The sequence below is a fragment of the Suricata suricatta genome, chromosome 9 (assembly GCF_006229205.1).
Source record: "Suricata suricatta isolate VVHF042 chromosome 9, meerkat_22Aug2017_6uvM2_HiC, whole genome shotgun sequence".
In the NCBI taxonomy this organism is placed as follows: domain Eukaryota; kingdom Metazoa; phylum Chordata; class Mammalia; order Carnivora; family Herpestidae; genus Suricata; species Suricata suricatta.
In genome coordinates this window covers 797142-818037 of record NC_043708.1, presented here as the reverse complement: position 1 = coordinate 818037, position 20896 = coordinate 797142, and the positions used below count along the sequence as shown (strand labels likewise).

Below are 20896 nucleotides of genomic sequence, written 5' to 3'. Positions count from 1 at the left end.
CAGCAGGAGCACCCCATGCTTCCCATATGCTGCTGGCCACCCCGCCTCTCCAGGGCGTGACCATGAGGAGGGTGCCAGGACCTTACCCAGGATGCATCTGGTTCCCAGCACAGCAAAGAAAGCTGGGGGCAGAGTAGCCCTGAGGCCAGTGCTCACTGGACACCAGGACAAACAGCCAGGCCCTGGCAGCCTGGGACCCACTCCCCTTGCCCGTAGGCCTCCTGTGGGGCCCCTGCCTGCACCCCGTTCACTCTGGGCCCAGCCAGGTGACTCCAGTCACACATGGGCAGGAGAGCCAACCAAGGATGGGGTGTCCTGAGGAGGGCCATGATTCCCTAGGGGCTCACTGCCTGCCATCACCTGTGGGCACGGGGTGTCCTCCTCCTGCCGGAAACCACACTTCTGGTGGGGCCTGCCCTTGGGAAGTGCGCTGCCCCCATGGGCACCCCTCCCCCCGGGTCTCAAGGCTGCCGGGCCATCGGGCCTTCATGGCACTGAAGGGGCCCTATGGCGTGGAGCCCAGTGCCGCCAGCCCCTGGGTCCCTCCAGCCGCCTAGGACACGTCTGGCCTCCTGGCCAGTCCTCCAACGCCACCTGGTGGCCTGTCTGCCCACATCAAGGGCCGACCACCACCCTGGAGCCTCCTCCAGCCTCAGCAGCCTCTCCTGGGTGGCACCGGACAACCATCTGGGCCTCACCTGGCCGGACGCCCTGAGCAGAGGTGCACTTCGGGGGTCTCCGGCCCCCCGTCCTGGCTGGGGCGGGGGAGTCCGGTCTGGCTGATTGCTGGAGCCGCACCCTTGGTCTTGGAAAGGAGTCTTGCTTATCCAAAGGAGCTGCGTCCCCTGAGGGGAAAGGCAATAAAAAGCCCATAACTGCAAGAAATGAGAGCTGGCCCAGGCGGAGAGGGGCCCGTCCTGATTGCTAATCAAATTCCCATTCCTGAAGATCTTTAAAATCCTTCCTGGGCCGTGTTATTGTCTCGAAAGAGCTGTTATCACTCGTATAAAAAAAACTTATAAAAAATTCTAATCAACACTGGTCTTAAACCGCAGCGTCCCGCCCCCCTCACGGCGGCGGCGAGGACGTTTATGAGGCATTTCATGCTGCCATCGCCCGTCCAAGTGATGGAGATGGGGTTTTGTGATTCACAAGTTATGTATTAACACCCAGTACTTTCCACGCGAGTCCCTTGGCCAGTGAGGGCAGGCCTCCCTGACGGCCCAGAGAGTCACCAGGCGACCCCCAAGCTCCTGACACTTCCCCGGGCGCCCGAGCGTCGGCGCCAGCCTGAGCGGCACGGGGCAAAGGCAGGCCGCCCGCTGGCAGGAAGGGGCAGGTGAGGCCCCGAGCGGCAGGGTGCCGGGTCGCGCAGGCCCTGTCCTCGGATCCTGCGGGGCCGTCACACACCGCTCGCTCGCATGGGCTCACGGTGGACCGCTCCGAGCTGCACCCAGCGCCCAAGGGACCGCGTCTGCCCATCCCGTCTCAGGCCTCGGTCTCCTTGTGTGCTCCCCTGGACGCAGGCCCGGGGCCCCCCACGCATCCCCCCAGACCCGTGTGGCGGTGATGGCGGGGCTGGGGCCAGGCTCCTTCCCCCACCGCTGTCCGGCTTTCCTGCCAGGTGCCCGAGGGCACTCGCGGGGGGATGCACCGGCAGCAGTCTGCCCCGTGGCAGCCATGGGCAGCCTAGGAAGATGGGCTGGGGGCCGAGGAAGCAGTGTCCCCGCTGCTCTCTGCGGCTCCCGCCCCCTGCAGCCTTGCCCCGGCATGGGTAAGAGGGGCCTGGGGGCTGTAGACAGGACCGCTCCAGGCCGGGGCCCCGTGTGCACACTTGTTGGGGCCTCTGGATGGCCAGCGGGTCCCCGCCTCAGCCTCAGCGGGGCCTGCACGGGACCTTCCTAAGGCGTCCTCTTGCCCCTGAGGCGCCAGCACCTCCCTCCGCAGATGTGAGGGCTGTCCATGCAGGGGTGCGGGCCCGCACATGTCAGGGACAGCTGGCAGCTGGGCACCGCCAGGGACCCCGAGGCTCCAGAGACCCCCAGTAGAGAGCCCACACCGTGTCCCCCTGCATCGCACGTGAACGCCTGGACCACGGCAGGAAGGAAATCTGTGTGAAGTGGCCATCTGGGGACCTCGCCCAGCCACCCAAGGTCCCTGGTCCGCATTCAAGGACAAGTCTAGGAGCTCAGGCCACTTCCCAAGCCAGAGGGCCAGGGGCCGGCCTGGGGTGATCCCGGGGCCCCTCCCTCATCTCGCCCGTGCCCGTGGGTGGGGGATGGGTGGGGAGGCCCTCAGAACTCGGGGCTCGCAGCGTGAGGCCAGTGGCCTTCCCAGGGAGGCACAGAGAGCTAGCTGTGTCCCGCGGGCCTCCCCGTCGTGTTCCCTTCCGCTGCAGCTGCAAGCAGACGGCTCCCACACAGGCATTTGCTCACAAGCCCGCCAGGGGCCCCGACACCCAGGCCCTCCTCGGGGCCCCGGGGCTGGAGGGCGAGGCGTAGGGGTGGGCAGAGGGGCCTCACCCACCCGGAGCCCTGACCCCCAAGCAAGGCTTCTTGAGAAAGAAGCTCAGAACCCCTGTTCCAGGCTGGAGGGCCCCCATCCAGGCAGCTCTGGGCAGGTGCTGGGACGGGGTGCTGAGCCTCCAGGGCGGGGGGAGTGGAGGGGGTGGGGGCAGGTGGGGAGCGGCCGGGGGCACCCAGGCCCAGGGTGGGGAGGAGCCCCCTCTGCCATTCTCCCCACTTTGCCTGGCATCCAAATATTGGCACTTTCCAAAGTCCCTTCGGAGGGCGGGTTGTGGGGCGTCAGGGAGGCGGCACGCCCCGGGTGAGGCAGCAGCCTTGCAGGTATGACCTGGGAGCCCCACCACACCGTCCCCGGGACTCTGTCCGGATCATGAGGCTCCACCCTCTGATACGGGGCTGGGACCCGGGCTCTCCCTCAGCTGCAGAAATCGAACCGTGACTCGGCCCTCAGCCGGCAGAGCGCAGACAGCCCCCAGGTAAGCGCCGAGAAGCGCCAGAGCGCGCACAGCTGCGGGGTCCTCGCGGTCTGGCCCTGGGTGCCCCGCAGGCCCCCTCCCCTAGCAGGTACGGGGAGGGGGGGAGGCCCCTGGGCCTTTGTTGAGCTGAACGTCCTGCCCTGTCTACGGAAGGGTGGATGGGCCAGGTCGGGGCTCACCGCCCCCAGGCGCACACAGAACCCCATGCCCCTGACGGCCCCGCCAGGCTTTGCCGCCCCCGGACAAGACCCCTGGTGACCCGTGTGGGGGTCACGGCACCAACGTCAGTTACCACAGACGCTCAAGAAATGCAGCCTCGTCAGGTCCGCCCAGACCTCCGGACTCAGAAGGGCCTCCACCAAGCTTTAGAAATCCGGCCCCAGGACCCCATGAGGCCACAGCCCCTGCCCCTGGGCCCACTCTGGTGTGGACCCTGCCTGGACCCACTCACACCTTGTCTTGGGCCTGTGCAAAGGGCCGGCCGTGTGACCCCACCGAGCCTCCTCTCAGCCCCCTCCCCACCTGCGCGCCCGCCCCCACTCGCCTCTGCCAACAGTGCAGTTCCTTAAACAGTGTTGTAGAGAAAAGGCTGCATAAAAGCTCCAAATAAGCCCCAAGAAGGAAGATAAGACTATTTTACCACAGAATCAATTCACCACTAATTTTAATGCTCTGAAAAGGTGTTTTATCTTAATGACTCCATTATTTGATCATACGGAGAGCAATACCCCCCCCCATCTTTCCCTGTCCCCGCCCGCGTGTGCTGGGCTCCTGGCGCGTACGGCCAGCTCTCATCTCTGGCTGATTTTATAGAAGATTCCACTGTTCCATCCACTATAAAGTCTAGCACTTAATTAGCCTCGCTCAGCCCGCAGGCTGCCTCCGCGTGGGCCTGTGTCCCCAGAGGCGGAGCCGGGGCGCGGCGGGCCCAGGACCCTGGCGGGCTCCCCGCCTCCTGCACCCAGCAGCCCGCGCCAGCAGGGCGGCGGCTCCCTGACGTCCTCCCTGCCCGGAGACTGAGGCACCCCTGCCCGCGATCTGTTTCAGCTACACCTGAGCATGCGCCGTGTACACACATGTACACATATGTTGGCACGCGCACATTTGTGTGTGGGCATGCATGCATGGGGGGGCGTATGCACACGTGTGTGTGGGTGCACCCGCGTGTGAGGACGTGGGCATGCATGTATGCTTATTGGGCATATGTACAAGTGTGTAGGAGATGCATGCATGTGTGTGTGCATGCATGTGGGTGTGTGTCCAGTGTGTGTGGGCATGTGCACCCATGTGTGTGGAAGTGTGCACATGTGGGGGGCATGTGTGCATGTGTGTGGGCATGCATGCATGTGGGGATGTGTGCACACATGTGTGTGGGCATGCACACGTGTGTGGGCATGGACACGCATATGAGTCATGTGCACACGTGTGGGGGCGTGCATGCGCGTGGGGGGGGGGGCATGTGCACACATGTGTGGGCGTGATCCCAAGAGGGAGTCAGTAGTCACAGGAAAAACCACCAGCTGGGTGCCAAGGGACAGTGGGGGACAGCCCAGCGGACAAGGCTGCTTCCTGTCCCCTTTTTCCAGGCCCACGTGAGGGCAGATGCAGGAACATGGAGGGTAACAGCAGGTCCTCTCGTGTGCAGGGCCATCGGGGGAGGCCTGCCTCTGCACCGGCCTACGTGGTCCCTGCGCTCATGCTGGGCACCCCAGACCCATGTGAATGGAGAGAAGTGGGGGGCAGGGGCGAGGGAGCGCGCGCAGGAGGGATGTGCGTGAGTCCTGCTGAGTGGGACCCTTTCTGTGAGGGTCCTCAAGTACTGGACCTCTTGTGTCCTCTGTACCCTGGAGGGTGCGCAGGACCGTCCCTTGCCTCCATGGTGTCCCTGTCCCTCCTGCAGTAAATCTAATTTGGTTCCTTATTTTACAACCTGAACAACAGCACATGGCCACCACCCAGGGGTCCCGGGAACAAACTCCCTTGTCAACTGAAGATGGGAGCCGTGCGCCCTGACTGGGCCCCAGCGCGCCCTTCTGCCCACCCCGGCTGTGCACGCACCCCACCCCACCCCCACTCCCACTCCGGCAGGACCCAGTGCACACCCCTCCTCCCCTGGGAAGGTGACTTTGCAATGGGTGGAGGGGGAGTGGCAGGAGCCAGGCCGGAAGAACACCGGGCAGGAGAGCGGGAGGGGGTGTAAGCCCAGGGAACACCCACGTCTGCAGGCTCAGACGTGCCTGGGGAGCACACCGTGAGGCTGGGAACCCAGGCACCCTGTGCACCGGCCAGCCCCTCGGCCACACCGGGGCCGGCTGCGCTCCCTACAGGCTTCGGGCACTTCCAGCCAAAATGGCTGTTTTCGGTCACCCGGAGGCTATTCCCACGGCCCCCACTGCCCTGTAGTGAGAGCAGCACGCACCCGGGCCCAGGTCAGTGTGCACGGCTCGGTCTTCTTGAAGCGATGCTCTCGTGGCCCACGGATGCGTGGGCACCAGGACACCTGCTGGGCGGCTCTGAGGAGCCTGAGGTCACCAGGATGCCCAGCCTGTGGCTGCATTCAGAGGTGGGGACTGAATTTAAGGCTGTCCTCACCTTAAAGGGAAATGCCATGGTCCTGGGGACTTGGGTCACAGGAGACCCAGGGAGCGGCCACAGCGGTGACCTCTGCTGAAGGAGCCGGGATGCTTGCTGTCCACTCCCGGCCGAGGGCCGCCCAGTGGGCAGGGCCTCCCCTTCTCAGGGGCACACTCCCCACTTCGTGTTGAGACCCTGCAAGTGTAACCCCACCATTGGCCCTGACCCCAAGAAGACCTCACACTTCCATCCAGACTTAAATACCTGGGTGCAAATCAGTGCCTTTCTCCAGGTGTTAGCTGTTACCGTGGCCCTTGGGTCCGACCCTGAGTGGGTCCTCCCCCCCTGGCCTTCCCTGTCACTTGTACTGTGTCCCCACGGAGCTCTCAGAGCCCCTGCGGGAGGCGTGCGGCCCCTGCACCCGCGGCGGGAAGGCCTGCTCAGCTGTGCTGGGGCCTGCCGTCCCCGGCCCTTGCCTGCGCCCCGCACCCGCTGCTGGTAGAGAGGCCCCAGCCCTCCAGGAGCCCGGCACCATGGTCCCCCAGCTCCCAACAGTGACTTTTCAAGGGCTACTTTTAAATTATCCTTTCACTGAAACTTTGCTGCTAGTTTCATCAGGTAGATGAGAAAAACCCAGAAGCCAGGGAAGTTGTCACTGAAATGCAAATGTGGGGCCTCGGGCGCATCCAATCAATTTTGTTACTAATAAGAAATGGAAATGGGAGCCACAGGAACAAGCAGAACTCCAGCCTCCATGGGGGCTCCCGGACTCCGCTCCGAAGGCCTCCACACGATTCCCAGGCCGTGGGGCCGACAGGTTCCTGCCTGGCTGCTGGGGGGCCCTCCCCGAGAGCTCAGCCCGGGCCTCCCTCCCTAGCTGGCACCCCCAGACTCTGGGCCAGGTCTGGCCGGTTGCTGGGGCAAAGCTCCATCCGCTCGGAGCCTCCAGGTGAACCCGGGGCGTCGGGGAGGCTGGGAGGCAGGCGCAGCCCCGAAGGGGAGCCCACCTCCTGTCTCCCGGGACCTGCATCAGCCCCCCAACAAGCCTGTCTGTTCCGTTCTCTCCAGAGCCCCACACTGTGTGCCCACCCCACAGAGCCAGCCTCCATCTGCTCCAGACCCTCGTCCCCAGGCTCCCGCGGCCGCTCCCAGGCCCCTGACCAACCATCGTGGCCGCTTTCAGGGTCCAGGAGCCTCCAGCCGCCTCTCCCCGTACACAGCAGTCACCGCCCTGCCCCTTGAGATGCTCCCGTGCCCGTTGGGCACAGCAGGGTGTCAGCGGTTAGCAGTCAGGCTGCCGACAGGCACGCTCAGGCCCTGGAGACCCGGGGCGTTTCCCTCCGTCACCAGCTAATCATCGAGGACCTCCCGCCCTGACGCCCCAAGTGTGAGTCGAGGGAGTGTTGGGGTGACAGAGGTTGCTGGCGCCCTCCGGCCCTCACAGGCCGGCCAGGTGACCGTTCCTGGCCCTCGTGGTCGGCCTGCACTCCCAGTGCCGTGTCTCCTGGGTGCAGCGGCCGCCGGGGCGGCTTTACAAACAGGCAGCTTCCTGCCCGGCGGGCGGGCGCGGCCCAAGGGCCTCCCCGCAGCATCCGCCACAGGAACCTCCAAGCCACCTGGCCCTCGTGCGGGACAGCTGGCCCACGGACCACTTCCCAGGAGACCTCCAGGTCCGTTCAGCTTTTGCAGGGGCCACGGGGTGAGCCGGGCAGGGACGTGTGGGGGCCGCCAGCCCTGTGTCCTCTGCGTCTCTGGGGATCGTCTGCGTGTCTCACCGCCCGGAGGTCTGGAGCTGCCCCTGCCAGGGTGGGCGGATTGGGAAGCTCCCCCTGGTTCCTTTGGTCTTTATGCCACCATAATGGCTTTTCCTGCACGAGCCGGGGACCCATGAGGGGCTCCGCCGGCCAGAGGTGCACATCCCGAGGACACCCCAGGACCTGGGGCTCTCCCCTCACCACGGCACACACGCCCCAGGGCCCGGTAAGGAGGGCTTGCGCCCAATTCCATTTGTCCTGCCCCCCAAGCCTCACTGACCACAGCAATGTCTAGGTCGGTGAGATCAGTGCCAACCCAGGCTCTTTATCCAACAGAGCGATGCTCCCTGCTGACCAGCTTGGGGGGGGGGCTTCTGCCCCAGAGGACAGCACCCAGGGGCCAGGCCCCCTCAGGGGAAGGGACAGTGGCTTGCGGATGGGCAGTGACTGGCCCCAGGTCAGGCAGCCAGGACGGGGGGACGGGGTCACCAGCTCGCTGGTTCCAGGGCCACCTTTCACTAATGTCTCGCACCAAACGCCCAGGCAGCGAGGGGGGTGCCAGCGACCTCGACACAGCCTTTGCCCTGAGCGGCCACCTCAGAGCCCCACGTGGGGCAGCAAAGCCCAAGTCCTCGTCTGCCAGGGGCCAACCTGGCTCCTTCCCATCAGGCTCGCTGAAGGCCCAGCAGGGGTTCCGCTATGGGGGCTCAGCGAGAACACGCAGTGAAGGTGCCCGCACACAAGTGACGTGGAGGCATGATCAGGTGTGCACATCGGGGCACGTGCCACAGGTGCGAACGCTCACCCGAGGCCAGCCCGGGCCACGTGCCTGTAGTGGGTCCTGGGGCGCCGAGACCGAGGCCCAGATGCCAGCGGCTGCCCCACACCAGGAGCCAGGCCAGGATGGCTCTGAGCTGGAAACCCGCAGCCCGGGGCCATGCGGTCACCCCATCAAAGCTGGGCAGGCCAGTGAGCAGTGAAGCCCCCTCCCCACTCAGCACCCCCCCACCCCTGTAGCCAGCCCAGAGACCCTGCCGGAAAGCCAGCTGTGACGGGCAGCTTTGCATGGTCCCTAGCCCGGTTATGGCTTATGTACGGCCCCCCAGGCAGCTGGCTCGCAGGAGGGACCGGCTTTATAAATAAAATTTATCGTTGTAATTACGGCTCCTGTAGAGAGCTGAGGACTTTTACAGCCTCTTGGAGGTCATGAATAATTTAGGAGCTGGGAGAAGGGGCCTCCTTTGTTAGTGCACAACGGGGCCCACAGGCTCCCATTATCACAGCTGTTGGAGACAGATGACCGGGGCCCCTCGCCCTGCGGTTCTGATGGAGCGGACCAGCGCTCGGGGACCCGGGCCTGCCCGGCGCGGGGGGGGGGCACCCCCGAAGCCACCCGCCCTCCGATAAGGGCTCTGGCCGGGTGCACAGAGGGCACGTGTGGCCCTAACCGCCCAAGGGTCCGTGTCTCCATCCGAGGATGACCCGCCGCGGGCTCCAGGGTACGGGGCACTGCGCTTAGTCAGCTGGCCTGTGACCCCGGCAGGGCCCTCCACCCGCACCTGCACCAGAGAAGTGCCTCGCGGCAGCAGGGCATCAGGAGCACCTTGGCGGGCACACAGCCCGCAGGCTCCCGGTGCCCCCTCCCTCCCTCTGGGCTCCCCCCACCCCAGTGTTATCCTATAGTCGTGTGGAGTCCTGGGGAGCCCCCAGAGGCAGGAATTATCCTTTGCTTGCCTCCAGTAACGGAGGACTCACTACCTCACAGTCAGCTGTTCCACCAGTGGACAGAAATCTGCCCCCCATTGTCCCCCACAAGGGGCCATCCGTGCCCACGGACCCCAGCCTGGACTACCATCCTGGGTCTTACCCAGAGCGCGCGCCAGCCCCTCCGTGTGAAGCCTGCACCCCCGCCCTCCCCCCTCCTTTCTTCCCCCTGACCCACCCCCCACCCTGGCTGCTCTCTCCGCTCCACTGACAGGAAGCGCAGGGGACGCTTCCAATCCCCATCCCTCCTGGCTCTGCGGCGGCGGCGCTGGGGGCCCTCTCCCTTCTCCCTGCCACCCACCCCGGCCCAGGACCCCACAGGCCCCACACTCCTCAGGCCCCCGACTTCTCACACGGGAGGGCCCGTCCTCCGTCCCGGGCGCCCGGGCTCACCCCTCCAGCCCGAGCTGCGGTGTCCGCGGCACTCGCTGCAGCTGCCCTAACCAAGTGCCACCAACAGGGTTAGAGCGGCAGGAAAGAGCAGAAATGTATTCGCCTACTCCCCACGGAGGGCCGGGCTGAGGTGAGTGGGCAGGGGTCTTCAGGCCAGTGTCCCCGCCAGCCTGGCGGGGAGGCCTGCCCACGCGGGACCCGGCCCTGAGGCTGGGCCGCGGAGGGTGGGCTCCCAGCTGCCCGCCGCAAGTCCCTCATCCCCCGGGACCTCGGTCCTGGTGGTCAGAGCCGGGGCAGGACCACAGGCCGGTGTCTGTGCGCTTGACAACACGGAGGCGCCACGCCCCTCCCAGGGCGCCTGAGCCCTGCAGCCCCGTCCCCGACCTCTGGGTGGAAACCAGCCGTCCGGGGCCGTCTCGGGCGTTGGTGTGGCCGGGCCGCAGGGGCCCGCGTACTTGGGGAAACGTCTCGCCAGGCGCCTCTGGGTGAGACGGACACCTGACCCCGTGAACTAAAGCAGACGCTGTCCCCGTGGGGGTGGGCCTCATCCAATCAGTTGCGGCCTGAATAGGACAGAAAGGCGGAGAGAGGGAGACCCGGGTCCCTCTGCCTGTCTTCTGGCTGGGACACGGGGCTCCGCCCGCCTGCGGGCTCCCAGCGGGCCCACCGCTGGCTCTCCGGGTGCGGTCCTGGGCCTCGCAGCCCGAGGAGCGCTGGGTGACCAGTCCCTGAGAGGGACCCTTTCTCCACACACACATGTCCGTTTCTCCGGACAACCTCAAGGATCAAGACCCCGGCCCGTTCTTGGGCTTCACAGCTCTGCGACCACGCAGGCTCTGGGACATCCCGCCTTCCTGAGCGACAGGCAGCGGAGGGCGCTGCTGCGTGCCCACCCAGGGCCTGGCACGGGCCGAGGGGTCGCGAAGAGGCAGAGGGACAGCCCAGTGGGCGGGCTCCTGGGGGTCGAGTCGCTCCGGCGCACAGGACAGCCGCGAAGTGCGCGCCTGCGTCCCCTTGCTGAACAGCCCCGGAGCCGGGACCAAACCGGGTCTCGCCCTGCAGACCCCAGGCAGGTGTGAAACTCAATCAGGGAAGGCACGTGCGGAGCCCACAGTGCGTTTGACCAAATGAGGCCGGGACTTCTCACTGGGCGGGGAGCAGAGCTCGGGGCAGGCCTGGTGCTTCGGGGCCTTGGGGCACGCTAGTCACCTGGGGCCGTCTGCTGCAGACGTCGGCTTCCAGGAGCAGGCAGTGGGTCGTCAGCAAGCGGCACCGAAGCAGCTGCCCTGGAACCCGGGCCTGGGGTGTGGCCCATCTCCCGTGGGTGGGGGCGGACCCCGGGCGGGGGCCGTCACCCAGCCACACACAGCGGGAGGGGGTCTCGTCTGGCTCCAGGGCCTCAGGAAGCCAAGCTGCAGGCAGGACCCCCTCTCTCCCCAGCCCTCCACAGTGCTGTCCCTGGAACAGGGGCCACCCAACCGCGTCCCCGGGCTGACTGGCCCAGCTGACTGATAAGTGAGGGTGCCAGCGGCTTTACTGGAACGCAGCCGTGCCCATCCACTGTCTATCCGTCCACTGTCCACCCCGTCCATTGTCCAGTCCGTCCACAGCTGCTTCCACGCCCTAAGGTAGAGTTGAGCCCAGAGAACCGAGTGCGTCTGCCGTCAGACCCTGTACCAGGACAGTCTGCTGCCCTGCGGAGAGCGGAAATGGCGCACCGGAGCGCCTCACACAGCACATCACTGGCCTCTGCACACAACACGCACAAATGCTCCTTCCAGGCGGTGTGGCTCCTGGGGCCTCAGCCCATCTGGCTACCACATGTGCCGCAGACCAGGGGCCAGCGGTGCCAAGCTTGGGGGGGGCACTGAGACCCAGCCAGGCTGCCACCTGCGGGCTGTGTGGCCTTGGGCAAGTTGCTGCCCTCTCTGAACGGCACTTCCTCATCTGCTAATGTGGGGCCACTCAGACACAAGGAGCCCCCAGCCCAGAAGGGACCCTGGGAAATGGCAGTCCCTTCACCCCCCGCCGCCCCCCTCTGACTGAACACGACCCCACCTGCAGGGCTGATACGGGGCTCGCCGTGCTTCACCTGTTCCTCCCGGGACCCCAGAGCAGGATGCTGGGGCGCAGGGGTGAGGAGCAGTGTGCGCTCCTCTGCCCCAGGGCTCCACTCTGGGCTGAGGTCAGGCAGGAGCTGGACTTTGCTCACCCCAACCTCCTACAGCCCCCATATCACCCCCCGTCCTGCCGTCCCCACCCCCACTCCGCCTCTGATCCCAATCCATGTTCCTAAGGCTGCCCAGCTCGGGAACCCGCCTGCGGGCCAGGAGGGCAGGGAGTGGGCACCGAGCCCATATCTGGTCTGGACGCCTGTGCTCCAAGCCTGGGACACCAGCGCCTCCTCTCCTGCCAGCGGCCTATCCGCAGGGTCACTGCTATTTCTGCCAAAGGGGAGAGGTAATTATAGCTCAGGCGGCCACAGGCTTTGGTGGGGGGGTGCGCTGTGGTCAGGGCTGGGCCAGGCCTACACTGACGGACTCTCGCTGGAGACCACACAGAGCCCGGCTTCACGGCCCCAGGGGAGCCGGTCCCAGCTCAAGGGGACGAGTAGAGGCGCCTTCCCATTTGGGAGCAAAGCTGCCAGAGCAGAGACTCCCAACCGGAGAAGCAGGAGAGAAGCTGCGTGGGCGGGTGGGCAGGAGGCAGGCAGACCAGCCCCCTCTGAACCTCGTGAAACCTTGTCTGAGAAGTCGGGGTGGTGCTGCTCTCACTCCCCGGCACGCTGAGCCGAGGACCCCAGCCAGCCCGTCCTCTACACTCCTGCCTGCGGCCCGGCCATCTGTGGGTCAGGTGGGGAACCTGGCCAGTCCCCACCACAGAGCTGCCACACGGTCTCGACAAATCTCCCCTGGCGATGAGCCGAGTGCGGTCCCTTCGGAAGCCACCAGTAACCAGGAATCTTGTCATTTTGCAGGTGCCGTGGCCAGGGCAGCAGGACAGGTATGGGCGCCTTGCCCAAAGGCCCCCGAGGGTGCTGCTGAGGGTAGGTCTATGCAGGCACAGCCAAATCGGGCAGGGAACAGACTCCTACTCGGTCACTGGAGCCCCAGGGGAAACAGCCCTGTCCTGAGCTGACTTGATCGGAAGGAATCCCCACCCTGGCCCACCGTGCACGTGGGCCATCGCTTCAGCTCAGAACACAGTGTCCACTGGGCACCTACTCCGCGCAGGCACATTATCTCCCCCTTTACAAGATGCTACATGGCCCTCCATTCTACACAGGGTCTGGAACTCAGGCCGGTGACCCACCTGGGTCTCATCATGGCCAGAGTCTGGGCTGGGGTCCACCTGCCCCCATCTGCCTGGGGCTCTCAAGGCCAAGGTCAGCCATTCCAGAGCATCCCGTTGCACCTGGCGGGCACCCAGCAGGCATGCAGCCATCGCCCTGAGCTGCCGTTGCCCCGTGTCTTGTCATCCAGAGGTGTGGGGGAGGGTCCTTGGAGACTCAGGATGGCTCTGTTCCCAGTGCCCGGCCCCCAGGCTGGCGAGCCCAGTGAGCTGGGGAGGTGAGCCCAGGGGGCGTCCCCAGGGGCTCTGCCCTTGCTCAAATCAGAAGTGTGTGTTAGCTGGGGAGCTGCCAGCCCATCCGCGCTGCGAGCCGCCCGGGAGCCCCACCCACCTGAGGGGGGGCCATGAGGGGGTGTCCCTGGTCTCCTGTCCGCTTCTCCAGCTGGAAGAAGGTGCGGCGTGCACCCTGTAGACTCAGCCCTGCCCCCCGCAGTTCTGCTAAGTGGCTGGGGGAGGGGCAGGGCACACAGCACCCAAGGCCACCCCGAGCCCGTGGTGATGGCCTCCTGAGCAGCCAGACCGTCCAGAGGCCGCTGTAATGGAAACTCCCCGGCCGGCTTGAGCTGCGACAGCTCAGGTTGCCGCCCCACTCCAGGCTCTGCTCGCCGGCGGACCCGGGGCCAGGCAGGTGGGCAAGCTCACCCAGGGGTGCGGCACCTGCAGGAGCCCAGGTGGGCGTGTGCACGTGGTGGGTGCGGGTGCCCGGTGTGGACGTGCATGTGTGTGTGCGCGTGGGGGGGGCCGTGCATGTACGGGCGTGTGACTGGGGGGCTCCTGGCTCCAGCCTCTGCACGGGGACGCCCTGCCACGGTTCTGCCACCTGCACCAACCCCAGGGGCCCCTGGAGGAGGTGTCCGTTCCCTTCCCAGGAGGAGCCAGGCCTCTCACTGGAGATGGGCCGGGGCGGGAGGACCCCTCAGCTTGCTACGGGACCCAGCGAAGGACTCTGCAGCCTGAACCCTGGGTCCAGCGGGAGGACAAGCACAGCCCGGGGTGTGAGGGCTGACAGGAAGGCCCCTCCCCACGCAGGGCTGCAGCACGCGGGGGTCTGAGGGACCCTGATGAGGACGGAGAAGCCCCAGAAGACAGTGGGTGGTCGGGGCACAGAGAGGGCGGGGGCACAGAGGCGTGGTCATCCCCGCCCAGGGGTGGGGGGTGGAGGTGACAAGCCTACTGGGAGGTCACAGAGCAGTGGCAGGACAGGTGGCCCAGCCCAGGCGCTCTGGTGCTGTCGAAGGCATTGTGCCCGGCTGGAGCTGGCCCCGCCTGCCTCACACATGTCTGGAGGTGAGTGGGCGCAGTGAGCCGGGGCCGGGGTGCAGAGCGGGGTGCAGAGGCGCAGCCCTGCTGGGCCGACCCCCACCCTCTGCGGGGACTTGTGGATACACAGCCCGGGCCAGACGGGCGCCCAGAAAGGAGGCCAGGAGGGGCTGAGGAGGCTCCCCACCCACCCCCCTGGGGCCCAGCCAGCCCCCCGCAGCCCCGCCAGGCAGGCCCCCACCCAGAGACAACGCTGGGTGGTACTGTTCGCCAGGCTCAGGCTCCAGCGACCAGCAGGCTGTGTCCCAACAAGGCTCTGAGACCCGGCAGGCCTCGGTTTCCCCACCCCCAGGAGAAGCAAGCGTAGCCTCAGAAAGGTTAGAGGCTGGGTCTGAGAAGGCCTGCCCTGGGGGAGGGGCGGTGGTGACACTCCGCAGGCCCCAGGCCTGAGCTATTTTCCACCCTTTATCACCCATCTGTCACGAGCGGCCTGGAGTGAGGGCACTCGGGTTTCACACTGTCGCTGCCGGAGGCCCGGGCGTGGGGGGCCCGCGGGGCAGCAGGAGGAGGTACCCAGAGCCGTCTCCACCTCCGCCTGTGCTGCGGGTAGGGAAACTGAGGCCCAGAGCAGTCGCGCCGCTGAACAAGGTCACTGAGCCAAAGAAAGACAGAGCCCAGGACTCCGGCAAAGGCCCTCACTTCCTCTCGGGAGAAATGACATTGAAGGGGGGGCTGGAGCCTGAGCGAGACCGCCCAGGGGGCGAGGCCGCCAGGGCGGGGGCGCCAGGCAGCGGGAGGGCAGGGTCTGCCCCCCAAGCAAGGCCACACAGTTCCCCCGAGAGCTGCCGGCAGCAGTGACGGCGCAGAGCGCGGGCACTGCCCAGCTTGCCCCGCGCCCCGGACGCGCCCCCCCTGCTCGCCCTCACCGGAGCCCACGACGGCGGTCACTGTTGTTATTCCCATTTTCAGCCGAGCAAACCTGGCAGGCGGAGGCTAGGAGGCCCGGCCAAGGTCACGTGGTCACACAAGGCCCGTGATGAAGGCTTGGACCCGCGGGGCTGCCTGCACCGGAGCCACTGCAGGGCATACGCGACACTGCACACACACGTGTGCACACGTGCACAGGACATGCACCAGCACGCTTGTGTGATGGCACACTCCTCATGCACACGCACATGTGCTCTGTGTGCACACCCACTCATGCACCTACCTACAAAGTAGGTGTGTGTGTGAGATGGTGACTGCACACAAACATGCACACACTCACACTAACGTGCGCAGTCACCATCTCACACACACACACACACACACACACACGCTCTCACATATTCGCCTATGGACACGTGCCCACATGCACACACACATACCCATGCTTGCACATGTATGCATATGGACACAGGCACGCGCGTGCACCACGGGCCCCGGGCCGGGCGGGAGGCTGGGGCGCAGCAGGGCTCCTGGGGCGAGTGCTGCCCCCTCAGTCTCTCCAGGCCCGTTCCTCCCTGGGCCTGCGACTCCTTCCCTGGCCCCATTCGCCATAAAACCCAAGGCAAAAAGGAGAAAACGGCTCCCTTTAGAAAGAGCTAAGCCCGCCCAGCTGGGCTGCACCGACAGCATCACCGGCCTCCCCGCAGCTGTGACACACATGTTCACCGCTGCCAAGGGGCCAGGGACGCCCCCAGGGGACCCCAGCCCAGGAAGCAGGGAGGGGCACGGGGCTGGGGATAAGGAGGGGCAGCTGTCCCCAAGCCACCCCCACCCGTCTCGTTACGGGAGCGGGGGGCAGAGACCCTGGTGTCTGCATGGCCGGGAAGCCCCCGCCTCCATGTCCCCATATGCACGACCAGGGTGGGCCCACCACCCCTCTGAGGGCCCTCGAAGGATGAATGGTCAGCGCCCGGCTCACCGGCACGGTGCCCGGCGGGGCCTGTGCCCGGAGCAGGGCTGGGGGGTCCTCACCAGTCAAGAGCCCTGCAAAGGCTGTGAAAGAAAATCCACAGGAGAAGGGGGTGCTCACGGGCCCCCGCCCAGCACACACCTGTAAGTGAGTAAGTTAAACCTGGGACAGAGACGGGGGCAGGCAGAGCCCAGGGCGGCCCGTCAGCCTGAACCCCCCGGGGAGAGGCCCCCTCTGGAGCAGCGTCCCCAGCCTGTGGGGCCCCCCGGAGGCCCCCCCCACGAGAGGAGGAAGCAGCTTTCTCCACGGCCTCAGAACAGGGCGAGCGACAGAAACAAAACGCAGACTTCCTGCCCGCCGGTATCGGAGGCTGGCCGTAGCTTGTGGACAGCGGCCCGTGGGGTTTCGCAGGCGTGACAGCTGAGGAGGGGACACTGTGGCCCCGGGAGGGTGCAGCCGCGTCTGCCCGTGGCCAGGGCTGACGGGAGAATCCCCCCCGGACCCTACTCCTACCAGCGTGTACGATAAGCCATGTCTTCGCTCATCTTAGGGCCATGTTCCGATAAATGAGGACCGACCCCCGGCCAGAGACGCGACCGCAGACCAGAAAGAATGAAGAGGCCACTCCGAGCTCGCCGCCGCCCAGGGAGGGGAGGGTAAGGCAGGGTCCGGGACAAGCCCCGATCCCAGGCCCAGCGATCGGGCTTCTGCTGGGGCGGGACGGGGCACAGGCCCAGGAGGCTGGGTCCCTGCCCTCGCCCTGAGCTGCCCCCAGCCCCAGGAGAGGAATCACTGGGCGGGGAGTTCTCTAAGGGCTGGTCTGGCCGAGAGCGCTGGAGGCTCGCAGGGTGGGACACGGCATGACCAGAGGTGCGTGGCCAGGGCGGAGGGCGGGCGTGCGGCCCGTGAGGGTGAGGAGGACGGGCCAGGAGGTCTGCGGCGCTGGGAGAGATAGTGGGTGAGGCAGAGGAAGCAGGAGCCATGGAGGGCTCTGGAGCGACACAGCAGCAAGTCTGGATGCCTCCCGAGCAAGGTCCCCCTGCAGCCCAGGGAGGAGGGCGTACGAGTGGGGGAGGGGAGCGTGGACAGAGGCAGGCCCGGATGTCCGGTGAGGGTGCAGCTGGGAAGCCCAGGCCAGGGGGAAGTGGGGACCAACTTCAGACCCGAGTCCTGGGTAGGACATGGGTACAGGTGCCCCAGCCAAGGAGAGGGGCCAGCCACAACCTGGGCCAAAAGCCAGGAGTAGGTGGGTCTCATGGCCCCCAGGAGGCCAGCAGAGGGCTCTGTACCGCCAGGGCCCCCCAGCCGGGCGCCATTGAGCAAGGAGCCTACTTGCCCTCCGAGCAGTCCACTGTGGCCAGTTTACAGATGGAAACACTGAGGCTCAGGGCGGTCTGTGACTCCACTTTCCAAACTCATTGTGGGTGGGGAGGCGGCCCCTGGGCGGGCACCTGTGTCCAGGCTCTGTCTGTCCACATCCCTGGTCTCATGCTCAGACCCATCACCCCACCCACAGGGAGTGACAGAGGCCCGCTGTGTGACCCATGCCAGGCCCCGGCCTCCTCCTCAGGGCCCGGGCACAGGGGCGGGAGGGCGGGAGTGTGCTGGGGCTCCGTGAGGCTTTGTGGGAGCGGCTCGGCCGTGAAGACGGCCCTCGGGGGTACTCACATCACCATCATCACCATGACCGACATGTAAACGTGTTTCGGACACCATCGGGACTGGTGAGCAGGGGACACGGGCCCGCGCGGCCCCTGACCACAGCCGTGGCCCGACCAACACTGCCGTCCATCATGCTGGCCCTGATGGCTTCGGTCCAGCCCCCAGCACCACTCAGGAGCCCGGGGCTAGGGCTGCGGGGGGCAGTCCCCAGGGGGCACCGCGTCCCCCGCCCCTGGGGGCTCATTCCTTCCCTCTGCACCCCCCAGAAGGGTGACAGGACGCCCCCCTCCATCCTGAGGCGGAGCCAGCCGGGGCGCCGCAGCCGCGGGGCCGAGCCACAGAAGACCTCCAGGCACGTGCGGTTCCGGGAGCCCCTGGAGGTGGCCGTCCACTGTAAGAGCAGAGCGCGGCAGGCAGGCCCGGCGCCAGGTGGGGCGGGGCCATGTGTCCCAGGGCCCCACAGAGGGCCCTCTGAAGGGACCCCGACAACCCCAGTGGAACCTGGGCCCGTGGGTCAGTCTGGACACAGAGTCACAGTCAGCAAAAGAGCAACCCCAGAGCTGTCCACACCCTTCCCGTCCTCTCGAGGGGAGGCCAGCGGGCAGGTGTCCCCGGCGCCCACCCCCTCCCTCTACCCCGGACGCCTCCCACCGCCCCTCAGCTGTGCCCACTTCCCGCCTCCTTCACTGCCCACCCCTGCCCCAGAGCCCCTCCCCACCCCCTGCCGTCTCCTCCCCGGCCCACCGCACGCCTGCCTCAGCGCTTCCCTCGGGACCGGCCCCTGGATCAGCAGGCTACAGCGGGTAACACTACCACGCAACCCACATTTAGTACTGCAGCGATCCTGTGGGCCAGGGGTCTAGACCCGGGATAGCCCGCCGTCTGCTCAGGCCTCGCACTCCAGGCTGCCGTCCAGGCCAGGGGGCCGGGGCCCCTTCCCATCTGAGGCCTGGCCCCTGTTCCCAGCTCACCTGCTGTTGGCAGAAGTCATTTCCTTGCCACTCCACAGCCCGCAGCAGCAGATCCTGTCTGACCGCCAGGCCTCTTTTGGAAACAGTGCGCCTGCTTAGGTCAGGCCCACCCAAGAGCGTCTCCCTTTTGAGGGGACTCAAAGTCACCTGCCTGGGGTTTGCATCTCAGCTGCAGAACCCTCTCGCCTTTGCTTTATTCTCTGTGGTAGAAGCCAGTCACAGGCCCCCCACTAAGGGGAGGGGATGACAAAAAGGTGGGGACACTAGAGAGCTAGGAATCATGGGGACATCTCGGATTCTGCCCACCACAGCCCCCCAGGCAAGACCTCACTTCCTGACACCTGCCGAGTTGTGGATGAAACGCACTGCCCAAGTCGTGTTAGGGCCTCCCTGGAGGCCGTCACTAACATCCAGGCCGGGCCCCCACTCCTCGCCCGAGAGCAGGTGCCTCTCACAAGGCTCCTCACACCTGCCCTTTGCGCCCGTGCCCCCGGCCTTGGCGCTCGCCCCCAGGCACCTCCTGGCAGCCCTGAAGCAGAGTGTGGACGGGGCGCCAGGGTCCAGGTGGTCGGGGGCTGGTCGGGGCCCCCAGGGGACTGTGCCGGATGGATGGGAGCCAGGGTCCTGTACAGGCGCCCCCCCAAGCCACCTGTGGGGTCACTGCCCCCCACACTGCCACAGCCTCTTGGGGTCCCTGAGCCCAGACAGCAGAAACCTGAGGCAGCGAGGCTGAGGTAGGCCCTGGGCGGCTCCAGGCGTGCCTCTGGAGGACTTAGCACCTTCCCCTTGTGAAGCAGGGTGGCTGTGTCTGACTCGGCCCTTCTCGGGGTCCTTTGGGGGGCGGAAGTGACACATGAGGCCCTGAGGGCGCTGCAGGCTGAGGTGGGGGGCACCCCCTAAGCCGGGGCCCCCCTGCCCAGCCCCTCTCCATCTCCTCCACAGACATCGCCAGCAGGGAGCCTGCCAGGGCCACCTCGGGTGAGTCTGAGTCCTTGCCCCACCCCCACACTTTGTGGCCAGGCCACGTCTGCTGGACACCCCTCCCCCACAAGGTCCCTCCCTCAGCCAGGGTCCCTGACACTCACAGTTGGCAGCAGCACCCCTGTCCCAAGGGAAGGTGCGGGAGGCAGAGCCAACGGAGGCCCCAGGCAGGGACAGGGGGCTCCATGCCCCGGGGGGGGGAATGGGGGGCACCTGGGGACCCACCACCCACCCTGCAGTGCCACCTGCTAGCCCCGCAGGGGCAGGGAGCCCCACGGGGACCTCACCGTGCCGTTGGGCCTGCGGTCAGGGGCTCACTGGGCCCCCTCCGCCCCCAGCGCCCAGCCGGTCCCGGCCCCGCGGCGGCTCCCTGCTCCTGCGGCTGTGCGTGTGCGTCCTGCTGGCCCTGGCGCTGGGCCTGTACTGCGGTCGCGCCGAGCCCGTGACGCTGGCCCTCGAGGACCTCCGGGCCCGGCTCCTCGTCCTCGTCCTGCGCCTGAGGCACACGGCCCTCGCTTGCTGGCACCGCCTCCTGCAGCTGTGACAGGGCCACTCCCGGGGGCCACCGCTCCAATCAGGGCCCCTTGTACACGTTGGGGCCCACTGACGCTTCCGACAGGAACTCCGCACCCTCGGGCCAGGCCTGCATGTGGACACACGGGGCCCCTTGAAGAGGGGGACGCCGGCGCTGCATCCGTGAGACCCCCCGGGGGTGGAACTGGCCCTTGCTGCTTAGGTTTTGGGGCATGGACCTCAAAACCCCACGGAGCCAGATGAGTTGGCTGTTGGCGTGGGCGCCCCCCTCCTGCCGCCACACGCGGGGTGGGCTGGCATCTGCCCTGCTGGTGGTGGGGTCCCAGCCTCTGAGCCCTGGCCGGACCCCTGCACCGGGCCCCAAGGACTCAGGAGCCTCTTGTGCCCTCTTGTGCTGCCAGCCACCTTGCTGTCCACCCGGAGCCGCGAGAGGCAGCCTGCTCTGCCCGGGCCCCCACCACCTCCGGACCACGGCCATGCGTGCCCGGGCCCCCACCATCACGCGGTGATGAACTGCAGGGCCCCCTCCGGACCCTGCCTGGGGGGGGCCTGGACAAAGCAGGGAGGCCTGTGGTCAGACAGCAGGAGGGACAGCCAGGAAGACACCACCTCCCCTGGCAACCTGCACACAAGCCTCCACGGGACGGCGAGTGCCTGCTGCCCCTTCCCGCGGTGACGCTGTAGCGCTTGTCCCCTCTACCAAAGTGGGGACACACTGATTTTCTATTAAAACGCACTGGCCCCTCTTTTATTA

The 20896-nt window shown here is 66.7% G+C and overlaps 1 protein-coding gene across 3 annotated transcripts; it reads left to right on the top strand.

Annotated features, from left to right (window-relative positions):
* The first annotated feature begins 13159 nt into the window (after positions 1 to 13159).
* Positions 13160 to 20888, top strand: C9H14orf180 (chromosome 9 C14orf180 homolog). 3 transcript variants are annotated; one of them, XM_029951938.1, is made up of 5 exons: positions 13160 to 13465; positions 16545 to 16650; positions 17923 to 18049; positions 19570 to 19605; positions 19947 to 20888. In XM_029951938.1, the coding sequence occupies exons 2-5, from the start codon at positions 16561 to 16563 to the stop codon at positions 20150 to 20152; spliced, it is 459 nt and encodes a 152-aa protein (XP_029807798.1). In that variant the 5' UTR covers positions 13160 to 13465; positions 16545 to 16560; the 3' UTR covers positions 20153 to 20888. The 3 variants fall into 3 exon arrangements, with proteins under 3 accessions (XP_029807798.1, XP_029807797.1, XP_029807799.1); XM_029951937.1 differs by having other exon boundaries at positions 13162 to 13508; XM_029951939.1 differs by lacking the exon at positions 13160 to 13465 and adding an exon at positions 14029 to 14124.
* Positions 20889 to 20896: the final 8 nt, after the last annotated feature.